This window comes from Choloepus didactylus, chromosome 8, assembly GCF_015220235.1.
Source record: "Choloepus didactylus isolate mChoDid1 chromosome 8, mChoDid1.pri, whole genome shotgun sequence".
Classification (NCBI taxonomy): domain Eukaryota; kingdom Metazoa; phylum Chordata; class Mammalia; order Pilosa; family Megalonychidae; genus Choloepus; species Choloepus didactylus.
Genome location: NC_051314.1, coordinates 121927467 through 121940151, shown reverse-complemented (window position 1 = coordinate 121940151; position 12685 = coordinate 121927467). Strand labels below are relative to the sequence as shown.

At 41.6% G+C, this 12685-nt stretch overlaps 1 protein-coding gene across 1 annotated transcript; it reads right to left on the bottom strand.

The window, feature by feature from the left end:
- Window positions 1-481: 481 nt before the first annotated feature.
- On the bottom strand, window positions 482-11008 carry LOC119542892. The gene is made up of 12 exons (XM_037847492.1): window positions 10579-11008; window positions 9542-9604; window positions 8650-8712; window positions 7897-7938; window positions 7687-7749; window positions 6929-6970; window positions 6720-6782; window positions 5949-5990; window positions 5739-5801; window positions 4765-4827; window positions 3983-4035; window positions 482-1448 (listed from the first exon to the last, which is right to left on the bottom strand). The coding sequence occupies exons 1-11, from the start codon at window positions 11006-11008 to the stop codon at window positions 4001-4003; spliced, it is 969 nt and encodes a 322-aa protein (XP_037703420.1). The 3' UTR covers window positions 482-1448; window positions 3983-4000.
- Between the last annotated feature and the right edge of the window lie 1677 nt (window positions 11009-12685).

Here is a 12685-nt window from a genome sequence, read left to right as displayed (position 1 = left end):
GGAATAAAGGATTGGAGTAACAGAGTGAGTGATGAATCAAGAAATAGACAACTTAAAAGCAGCAGGAATGTAATTAATAGCACTGAATTATATACTGGAATGTGGCTAATGGGAAATTTTAGGTTATATATACGTCACTAGAATAAAAATATAAAAAAAAACAAAGACTGTACAACACAGTTAATCCTATTGTGAAAATGGACTATACTTAATACTACAATTTTAAAAATGTTTTTTCATGAATTGTAACAAGTGACAAAAGAACACACCAATGAAAATTGTTAATAGGGAGGTGTATGGGAACTCTATTTTATGCACGATTTTTCTTTAAACCTACAACTTTTCTAATTAAAAAAATAACTTAAAGCATAAAACAAACCCTTTAAATAACACATCTAAAAGAAAATTAATATTTTAATATATCATTAAAAAAAGTGGGAAAGCCCCTTTATGGTGCCCCAGTTGCCCCTTCCCCACCCCCTCACCAGCTTGACCCAGAGCCAGACAATACTCCCAGGATGAGTCCCTGGTCCTAGTCCTGCAGGGAGCAGAGTCACCCTCATACAGATACGAGGTGCACGTGTGTCTGTGCCAGTCTGCTAGTGGCTGTCTGAGGGACTTACTAGGATGCCACACATGCTACTCCATGAATCTTGAAGCCACCATGGTGAATAAGTCTGACACAAAAGTACAGACTTTGTATGACTTTACTTATGTGAAATAACTAGAATATGAAAATTCATAGATAGAAGGTAGATTGCAGGTTATCAGGGATGTGGGTGGAGAAGAAATGTGAGTCAACGCTTAAAGGATAGTTTCTTTTGAGGCAGTGGATAAATTTTGGTAATGGATATGGTGATGGCAATATAACATTCTAAATGTAATTAATACCACTGAGATACACACTTGAGAAAGTGGATAAAATGGGAAATTTTGCAGTGCATGTATGGCATTACAGCAAAAGAAAAAAGATCCATAGAATTATACAACAGAGCAAAACCTAATATAATTGTAATAGTATTGATTCATCAATTTTAAGAAATGCACCACACTAAGAGAAAACTCTGGGGGCAAGGAGTACACATATGGGAACTCTATGGACTTGTCTACAGAGTTTCTACCCAGTTTTTCTGTAAACCTATCACTGCTCTAAAAAATGTTTTTTTTTTTTAATTCCAATTGAAAGGAAGATTTATTGAGCTGACATGAAATTCAACATGTTTAAGAAATGTTCCTTCCCACCTTTATGTATTCAATTCCTTCCTCCCACCCCAAAATTAATGCCATGCTGTGTTTCTCTTAGGCTGGGAACCCTTCTATGTTTCACTGGTTTCCATGCAATCCATTATAGTATAGTGGTAGGCTTTTCTGAAGCTTAGAATCTTCTTAAAAAGTGGCAGGTAGCAGAGTGACGATGTCTACAGCTAAGAGAACATTTGCTCCACTTCCTGAAAAAAAAAAAACAGAAATGACAGTTACCAAGAGAAGCAATAGAACATAGGGTCAAAAGATAAGCCTCAACTCTCCCACTTAACCACTGCATATTTAACTTAAGGTGTTATTCCCTATTCTCCCGCTCTCTTTGTGTCTTAAGTAGAACATTTACACACTGACTGGAAATACATTTTACTACATGAAGAAACCAAGTAGTGGCTTGTAAGAAATCAGAGGAAGGCCAAGAGTGACATCTGCTAGAAAAACGGAGTACATGTCATAAGGTAAATTCTTCAGATAAACTTCTCTTTCTCTTATCTCAGTTTATTGATAATTGCCACAGTCAAAAAGCATATCCTAATAGATGGATCTGGGCCACTAGGCTGCTTCTAACTCTTGTAGTCAAACATCAGAATTTTCCTGAAGCCCCTTGGGTCCCAGGACAACATAGTTAAATTATTAACCACTCTATAAATGCAGTGTATTTAGCACACAACAAATATTGAAATAGAGCTCCATTCTGCAAATGAAGTGTATTCTACAAAGAAGAATATCAGTGGCACAATAAGGATTTGAAAACAGAAAACCCAACCTTTTTTCTAAGAGGCAATTAAGTCTCCACTAAAATACAATTTCTAGTTTCCTCCAACTACTATCTCTAATCCCCTCATACATTTGGAACAGTACTAGAATGTAGTGTATTTCACTAAATGTTAGTTATTATATTTGTGCATATAAGGATTGAATTGCTCAGAAATTATTTTTGTAGATAAGGCCAGTTACTTTCTTGTTTTAGAAAAAACAACAACAACCCAGGCATCCCTGACCATTGTGATATGTTTGTAAGAACAAAAGGCATTAAAATCTCATTAACCTCTGCCAAAATTGCAGGCAGAAAAATCAAAAAAGATGGAGAATCAACAGAGGGAGTCGGGAGATAGAGGGCCACTGCTTAATTCTTGAGGTTTTATATCCATTCTCTTCTGATCAGTCTCAATTCAAATGAAATTTGCACTAATGGTATCCTTGGCTTGCAAAGTTCTATGTATGAACTATATTGTAATCAGCTGGGGGGCAAAAAAGGAAATTATTACCCCAGTCCTATCAATAAGTCCTTCAAACCCATAGACACCAAGGAGGTGAGACTCTTTAGAGAAGCCAAGAAGTCTGATTTAGGAGATCGATCAGTTTAGGAGATCAACAAAGCTGTGAGCTATGTTGGTATTCAACAGATTCTCCTGACATGAAGGGGACAATGTTTGAATACGCACATTATAGATAACACTTTTTAGGTTCTAATGACTGGGAATAGTTGGCAGTAAATACCTGAAACTATCAAACTGGATCTTGAAGACGATTGTTAACAAAGTAGCTTATGAGAGGAGACAATGTGATTGGGAAAGCCATATGGACCACACTCCCCTTTGTCCAGTGTATGGATGGATGAGCAGAAAAACGGGGGCAAAAAAAAAAAAAAAAAGGGCACCCAGAATTCCTTTTTACTTTAATTGTTCTTTTTCACATTAATTTTTATTCTTATTACTTTTGTGTGTGTGGTAATGAAAATGTTCAAAAATTAACTTTGGTGATGGACACACAACAATATGGTGGTACTGTGAAAAACTGACTGTACGCTTTGTTTGACTGCATGGTATGTGAATATATCTCAATAAAAATGAATTTATTAACAAAAAAAAAAGAGGGGGGAAGAAAACAACACCTAATACACCCATGCTGATTCCAATGTATTCTGGTATCAGACTGACACGAGTTTCAATCTTGGCTCTTACTGTGTGACCTTAGGTAAACCAACCTCTCTAAACCTTGGTTTCTTCTTCGGTAAAAGGCAGATAATAATGCTGTCTATGCATAAGGTTGTCCTTAGAATTAAGTTAGATGACCAATGTAAAACATTGGACATAGTGCCAGCCACACGATAAACCTCCAATATAGGTAAGCTATTGCTATTGCTAATTCTACTAATAGTGCTATTATTAGTATCACTATTTGTTCTTCTATAAACATGCTTGGTATTATCGTGCCTCCATAATTGTATTCATGTTCCTTCATCCTGTAATGCTTTCCCCCTTATCTTTGCTTATACAAATAGGAAGAGGCACTGTCATTTATTTATACTATCTTGTGACATCTTTCTCTTATACTTGTAAGCATTTATTGACTACTTCAATTGCCAGAGTAACAAAATTAAATAGAAAAAAAAAAAAAGTATCCCAAATCTACAAGCAACCAAAGGACACTGCTGAGTAAGGAGATTTAAGAAAGGAAAAGGAGGCAGGGAGAATTCACTGCATTCTTGAAGAGAATTCTTACCTCTAGCCCAGGGCCTTAAGTGATTGATCAGGCCAAAACTGAGAAAACAAAATGTTTTTACGAACTAATATTGAAATCAGGTGAACTGCAGGAAAGTAGGCTTTCCCTCAGAAATGCAAAACATGACAGTCCATTACATTCATTTTCATACACTACTCATTCCAGCTAGATTTATTTCTGGGAAAAATATGGAACATAAAGTGGGAGCCTCCCTTACCAAAATCCTTTGTGTTCTTCACAGGATATTCATAGGATATTCAGTAGCTGACTCTAGAGGAACCAAAAAGGAAAGATGAGCTCGAGTACTTCTATGGGAGATCACATCCACCATCAACAAAACCTTCCCATTCACAGCTAGCTTTTATCCTGGAAAAAAACATGGACCATTCAGTGGTACACTGAACAACATGGGTCTCACCACAAGTCTCTCTTCTGCCAATAGCTAGAAAGTCCCTCATGCCCAGGAGTGTAGTGCAGTGCCCGTGCCCCACCCTCGAGGGAGTAAATTTAGAAAGGAGCATTTAATACAGTGCCTCAAAATGTGACCAAAATTAAAATTGGTAAGATTGGCATACAATTCAAATCCCCAAAACTCCCCAATCTCTAAAATCTGTCCAGTCTCCTGATGGCTAGAAACAAAAAGCCAAAAGAGGGCAAGGGGAAAGAAAACCTTGATCCTGTCACCACAGCTCTTCAACCCCAGATACAAAGGAGATCATCCTCTTTAAGGAAGCCCAGAAGACTGTTCTTAGAGATCAAGTTGGAGCAGACCTCAGGGCTGTGAGCTATGCTGGTAATAAACAGATTCTCCATACACAAATGGGACACTGCTCAATTGTTCCTCAAGTTTCAGAGAATTTTTGGCATATCTTTACCTCAGAGAACAAAGCTGCAAAAGTATGCCAAATTTATAAGCGACCAAAGGACATTGCTAAGCAATGAGATGTAAGAAGGGAGACAGGGAGATACTACTAAAGCTTTGAAGAAGGGAATCCTTACCTGTGGCTTCAGTGGCTTTGTCCTCAAAGCTGGAAGTGGTTGACTGCACATCAGAAAAGAAATCTGGGAAAACAAAAGGGAAGATGGGCGTGGTGAAAGCTAATGATGGGAAGAATCCAGTACACTGGAGGAAAGCAGGCTTTCCTTTAAGAACACAAAAGATGTCAGCCCACCCTGCCCGTGACTTATTTAAAGCTAGGACTCTCACTGACCAAATTCCTTGGTGTTCTGCAGAGGCTCTTCAGTATTTGACTCTAGAAGAGTCAACTCAAGTACATTTATGTGTGATTACACCCATCATTTCCATACTTCTCTTGACAGCTAGATTATTTTCTGGAGAAAATATGGAATATGACTGCTATACTAACTGAGTGTGTTTCCCCACAAGTCTCTCTTCTGCCACTGGCTAGAAAACTACAGTAGCTGCAAGAAATTTATTTCAGTGCCCTGTCCCCACCTGCCACGAGGGGGTATCAATTTAGAAAGGAACATTTGATTCTGTGTGTCCAAATGTGAACAGAATGAAAATTGGTAAAACTGAAAGAGAAAATTCCAAAAACCCCATCATCCACTACAATTTGTCCAGTCTCTAAAAATAAAAAGAAAAGGAGTAAGGGTGAAGGAAAACTATGGTCCCGTCAACAAGTCCTTCAACCCCACAGAGACCCGGAGAAGATCATCCTGTTAGAGAAGTTCAGAAGGCTGGTCCAGGAGACCAGGTGGGGCAAACATGAGGGTCATGAGCTACGTTGGTATTCAACACATTCTATCTCCTGACACGACTGGGAAAATGCTCAAATTTTCCTCAAATTTTCAAAGAACTTTTGGCAAATCCTTACTCTACCTCAGAGGATAAAGCAGTAAAGAAATCACAAACTTATAAGGGATCATAGGACATTGATGAGCAATGAGATGTAAGCAAGGAAAGTAAGGCAGGGAGTTATTACTGCATGTTTGGAAAAGGGACTCCTTACCTGTGGACTCAGTGTCTTCATCCTCAAAGCTGGAAGTGGTGAAGTGTGCATCAGGAAAGAAATCTGGGAAAAGAAAAAGGAAGACCGGTGTGGTCACAAGCTAATGTTGGGAATCCACTACACTGGAGGAAAGGAAACTTTCCCTCAGGAATGCAAAAGATGCCAGCCCACCCTTCACAGGCCTCCTTTGAAGTTGGGACCCTCACTTACCAAACCCCTTTGTATTCTCCAGAGGGTCCTCAGTAGTTGATTCTAGAAGACACAAAAAGAAAAGGATGGCTCAAGTACTTCCAAGGGTAATTACATCCATTTCCATATACTACCTATTCCCAGCTAGACTTTTTTCTGGAAGAAACATGGAACATAAATTGTTACATTAAACAAATGTGCCTCCCCACAAGTCTCTCTTCTGCCAATTGTTGTATGAAGCCAGTAGAGTATCTCAGTGCCCCATCCCCATCTTCCTGATGGGGTCAATAGAGAGAGGAGCATTTGATACTGTGTGTCCAAACGTGAACAGAATGAAAACAGGTAAAAATGGAACAGAATGAAATTTCCAAAAACTCCATCATCCTCTACAAGGTGTACAGCGCCTGAAGGCTAAAAAATAGAAACAGGGTAAGGAGCAAGGAAAACTATGATCCTGTCAATAAGTCCTTCAATCCCATGGAGACCCCAAGCAGATCATCCTCAGTGGAGGTACAGAAGACTGGTCCTGGAGACTACATAGGGACTGACTTGAGGGCTATGCACTATGTTGTATTCAACAGACCCTATCTCCTTATACAACTGGGAAAATGCTCAAAGTTTCCTCAAGTTTTCAAAGAACTTTTTGCAAATATTAACTCTACCTGAGAGAACAGAACAGTAAAGGAATCGGAAACCTATAAGTGATCATAGGGCATAATTGAGCAATGAGATGTAAGCAAGGAAAGCAAGACAGGGAGACATTACTGCATGTTTGAAGAAGGGATTCTTTACCTGTGGCCCCACTGGCTTCGTCCTCAAAGCTGGAAGTGGTGAACTGAGTATCAGGAAAGAAATCTGGGAAAAGAAAATGGAAGATGGGTGTGGTCACAGCTAATGTTGGGAATTGAGTATACTGGAGGAACGGAAACTTTCCCTCAGGAATGCAAAAGATGCCAGCCCACCCTGTCCAGGCCTCCATTGAAGTTGGGACCCTCACTTACCAAACCCCTTTGTGTTCTCCAGAGGGTCTTCAGTTGTTGATTCTAGAAGAGACAAAAACAAAAGAATGGCTCAAGTACTTCCATGGGGAATTACACCCATTTCCATATACTACTCATTCCCAGCTAGATTTTTTTCTGGGAAAAACATGGAATAGAAATTGATACATTAAACAAATGTGTCTCTCTTCTGCCAATTGTTGTACTGTAGCTGGGAGAGTATCTCAGTGCCCCATCCCCATCCTCCTTGATGGGGTCAATATAGAGAGGAGCATTTGATACTGTGTGTACAAATGTGAACAGAATAAAAATTGGTAAAACTGTAACAGAGTGAAAATTCCAAAGACTCCATCATCCTCTACAAGGTGTCCAGTCCATGAAAGCTAAAAAGGAAAGAGGTAGGGGACAAGGAAAACTATGGTCCTGTCAACAAGTCCTTCAACCCCATGGAGACCCGAAGAACATCATCCTTGTTAGAGAAGTTCAGAAGGCTCGTCCAGGAGACCACACTGGGTAATCGAAGGGCATGAACTATGTTGGTATTCAACAGATTCTATCTCCTTACACGACTGGGAAAATGCTCAAAGTTTCCTCAAGTTTTCAAAGAATTTTTCACAAACCTTTACTCTACCTCAGAGAAGAGAGAAGTAAAAGAATTTAAAGTCTATAAGCGATCGTAGGACATTGTTGAGCAATGAGATGTCAGCAAGGAAAATGAGGCAGGGACTTATTTCTGCATGTTTGAAGAAGGGACTTCTTACCTGCGGACTCAGTGGCTTGGTCCTCAAAGCTGGAAGTGGTGAACTGTGCATCAGGAAAGAAATCTGGGAAAAGAAAATGGAAGATGGGTGTGATCACAAGCTAAGACTAGGAATCCAGTACACTGGAGGAAAGGAAACTTCCCCTCAGGAATGCAAGAGATATGAGACGACCCTTCACAGGCCACCTTTGAAGTTGGGACCCTCACTTACCAAACCCCTTTGTGTTCTCCAGAGACTCTTCAGTAGTCAATTCTAGAAGAAACAAACACAACGGCTCAAGTATTTCCAAGGGTAATTACTTCCGTTTCCATATACTACTCATTTCCTGCCAGATTTTTCTCTGGGAAAAACATGGAACATAAAGTGTACATTCACCAAATGTGTCTCCCGACAAGTTCCTTTTCTGCCAATTGTTGTATGTAGCCAGGAGAGTATCACAGTGCCTTGTCCCCATCCTACTTGATGGGGTCAATTTAAAAATGAGGATGTGATACTGTTGAAATGTTCAAATGTGAACAGAAGGAAAACTGTAAAAGTGGAACAGAAGGAAAATTCCAAAGATTCCATCATCTTCTACAAGGTGTCCAGTCCCTGAAAGCTAAATAGAAAAGGGGTAGGGGGCAAGGAAAACTATGGTCCTTTCAACAAGTCCTTTAACCCCATGGAGATCAATTCCATAGAAATACAGAAGACTCCTAAAGGAGATTACATTCGGGACAGACTTCAGAGCTATGAATTGTGTTGCTTCAACAGATTCTATCTCCTCACTTGACTGGAAAAATGCTCAAATTTTCCTCAAGTTTCAAAGAACTTTTGGCAAAATTTTACTCTAGCTCAAAGAACAGAGCAGTAAAGTAACCTCAAATCTTTAAGGGACCCCAGGATATTGCTAAGCAATGGGATGTAAGCAAGGAAAGGGAGACAGAGATAAACTGTTGCATTTTTGCGGAAGGGAATCCTTACCTGTGGCCCCAGTGGCTTTGTCCTCAAAGCTGGAAGTGGTTGACTGCACATCAAGAAAGAAATCTAGGAAAAGAAAATGGAAGACAGGTGTGGTCACAAGCTAATCTTGGGAATCCAGTACACTGGAGGAAAGCAGGATTTCTTCAGGAATGCTACAGATGCCAATCCACCCTGCTCAGGCCTCCTTTGAAATTGGGACCCTCACTTTCCAAATTCCTTTGTTTCCTTCAGAGGCCTTTCAGTGATTGACTCTAGAAGAACCAAAAAGGAAAGTACAGCTTAAGCACTTCCCCAAGAGATCATAACCACCACTTCCATACCCTTCCCATTACCACTAGAATTTGTCTGGGGACATATAGAATATAAAGTGTTATACTGAACCAGATGAGTCTGACTACAAGCCTCTTCTCTGCCAACAGCTAGTTAAGTCCAATAGTTCCCAGGAGTGTATCTCTGTGCCCCTGTCCCTACCCTCCTTGAGGGAGTCAGTTTTAGAAGGAGCATGTGATACTGTGCCTGCAAATGTGAAAACAATGAACATTGGCAAAACTGGAACAGAATAAAAATTCCAAAGACTCTACCACCCTCCCAGTGTGTCCAGTCTCCTAAAAGCTGAAGAGAGGGGCAAGGGCATGGAAATCCTTCGTCCTTTCAGGAAGTCCTTCTACCTCATGGAAGCAACAAGGAGGTCATCCTTTACAAATTCTATCTCCTGTCATGACTGGGAAAATGCTCAAATTTTCCTCAAGTTTCAAAGGTTTTTGTGCCTCAGAGGACAAAACAGTAAGAGAATCCAAAGTCTATAAGTGATCATAGGACATTGCTAAGTAATGAGATGTAAGCAAGCAAGGAGGCAGGGAGACATTATGGCAATTTTGAAGGGAATCCTTACCTGCGGCCTCAGTGGCTTTGTCCTCCAAGCTGGAGGTGGTTGACATCATATCAGCAAAGAAATCTGGGAAAACAAAATGGAAAATGAGTGTGATCACAGCCAATTTTTAAAAAGAAAGAGAGCAAGAATGGAATAGATCCTTCAACTAAAATGGGCCATTTCTACCAGTTTGATTTAATGAAGCTTGTCTAGGACATCCTTTCCAGGCTGTTCCGTAGAATACATGCTCTAGATCTGCTAGGGTTTGCTAACCATGTAAGTATCACAACCCTGTAGGTAAACCTAGTTTGGGTGATTATGAACACCCTGCCTATGAGGCCAAAATCATTAACTCTCAATTTATTCGCTTTTTTAATGTACAGTCATATGCAGTGAAGAACCCCAAACACAGCATCCGATAAATTGAGAGCTGCCAGAGGAAGAGCTGGGAGGAAGAGAACAGAGCAAAACATACATTGTAATGCAAATAAATGAACACCCCTTCTCCTGGGAAATCCACCTGAATGCAGCAGTTCCTAGAAAGCAAAGTTCCAAAACTTTGCTTCCTGTCCCTCTTTCAAATCACCAGGACCTCTATTCCTTCTCTTTGGCAATGTGCTTCACAAGTTCCAATTCCAGCGTCACTGCTTTTCATTGCATGTGACTGACTATCTGCTAAAACACCGGATCTTTACTATATTCCACTATAAAATGTGGATGTACCTGCTTCATAGAACTTTGACTTAAATAAAACTTCTAAAGCACCCAAAAATGGACTCACAGAAAAGCCTGAGTCATTCTCTAATAAACCACCCTAATCACATCTGACTCAATCATCCTACCTTTTCGAAGTCAATTCAAACACAAAACCCAAAAGCCAGAGCTCAGCCGCCCATCCCAAGACCAAGCCCATAAAATTTTAAGCCAATTTCAACTTTACAACTTTTATGTCTTTTACCACAGAGGCTCTCTCCTCACTTGCAACACACGCAAACACGCGAACTCCATGAAAGGATTTGGGCCCCGCTTTCCAAAAGACCTCCAAACGGTGCATTTACCTGGGGCCGCGGTCGGGAAAGCCCCAGCCAGGGCAAGCAGGGAAGGGAAAAGCAGCGCCCTCCCGAGCATGGTGCCGGCGGGGCGGCCGCAGCCGAGCGCAGGGAGGCGGGCGGAGGGCAGGCGCCGGAGCGTGTGCGGCCCAGCGCCCCGCCGCGCTTTTGTACCTCGCGCCGCCCCGGGCCTGCATTCCCAGGTGGCTGTAATGAGCCTCGCCCACAGAGTGAAATGCCCCGGAGCGGGCGGGAAGAGGGAAGGCGGGCGGGGACGGAGCACGGGAGGTTTGGAGGAAAGGGTGATAAGCACCTTTGAGAAATTCCTTCGGGTTACCCCCTCACGGTGCCCGCCCTCTCTGCTCCTCCGAGGGCCAGGGGAGAAATTCCAGTTCCACGAGATCGCCGAGGCCGCGTTTGTCATCCAGCTGGAGCCCATCATTGCTTGAGTGAGTATCGGAGCCCCCGGAAGGCCACTTGAGGTGGGTCTGGATTTCCGTCCCAGGCATCCTGGTCCGCCAGGCAGCTTTGGCCCACAAGCCTCGGACCAGGCCTTCGGCTTCTTAAAGTGCCCTTGCTGGCTACTTCGACTCTGCGCCCTGCTGCAGAGAGTATTCTAACGCTGGAAAGGCCCGGAAAGAGAACTGGCAATGACTACAACAACTGCCACTACTGCTGAACAGTAGTAATAACAGCAATACCTAAACTTATATTACAAAATTTCCCCTGTGCTGTTTCATTTGATTCTCACCACGATCCTATGGGGTTGGCATTATTATCCCCAATTTTCTGTTGAGGGGCCTGAGCTGAGAGGTTCAGAGATTCACCTGAACTTAGTCACTCTGGGAACTTTCTGTACTTGTTATCATTGTGGACCTGGCTTCTAGTAGTGAATTTCCCAGTCCTTCCAGGGGACATTATCAATCTGTGACGAGTCCATGGCTGCAGCCCTGACTCTTTTTTCTCACCGAAAGGGTGCAAAATAATCCAGAGAATATGTAAGTGGCTTGCTCACATAAATCAGCCTCAGGTGAGGGCTCAATTAAAAGTCAATACCCTTACCTGGAAAGCAGCTTTAAGGGGTATGCACTTATGCAGGGCTCTCACTGAAGGCATAAAATTCCTCTAAGGTCTTTAGGTCTCAGTTTTCTTTAGTTAGAAGGTCACAGCTGATCTGTGTCCTCAGAAACCACAGGGTTGACCATATCATATTGACAGAAACCTCTCAGTAATGATAATAAACACTGCTAATATTTATTGAGTCCTTAACTATGTGCCAAGGCATAATGTATTATTTTCTCCTAATACCAACCCTAAGGTAATATTATTATTCCCATTTTCTAGAAGAGGAAACCATGGCACAGAGAGGTTAGGTAGCTTATGAAAAGTCACCCAGTGTTATAGTCAGGGAGCAAACTGGCAGGCAGTCTTATGCTAGATCCCATGCTCTGAACCACTGTTCTGTTTGTCCCTCCAGCCCAGTTATCTCTCTGATCTCCACATTGTTGTGGCCTGTGAAGTGTGGCATTGTATGAGGCTTCCCTGTAAAGGCAGAGAACTTTTTGTTTTTCTGGAAACAGTTTTCTTGACAAACCCTGTGCAATGAAGTAACTTACACACAATAGTCAAGAGATTGGGAAGCAAGAAGCTCGTGAAAACTTGCTGGCAAATAGCACCAGCAAACAATAGGACTCAAATGAGGCCATAATGTGGTAAGTCACAGGGCAGTGGAAGAAGAGGATTGTATCTGCATTGGCCACAATGTAAGAGTATTTCCTTTCACTACAAAGTGCAATATTCAGCTGCCAAATGTGCTACATTGAATGTCTGAATGTTTTGAGAGCTGGACTTAGGAGTTATGAGGTATTGACAGGGCAGGAATGAGTGACCTACTCCTCTAAAAGCTTTGTCTTGTAGCCTGACCACCTGAAATTATGCACACTGCTTTAGATGGTCTTCCAAAGGTCATGGCACCATCTTTGTGTGCCTCAGTTTTCCCCAGAGTCAAGGAAAGTGTGTCTGCCTGGTGACTACTATATTCACATATGGGAGAAATGTGATCTCCCTTTATGGAAATATGCTATTCTTTCTTATCACCTGAATATTGTTAGGTCAT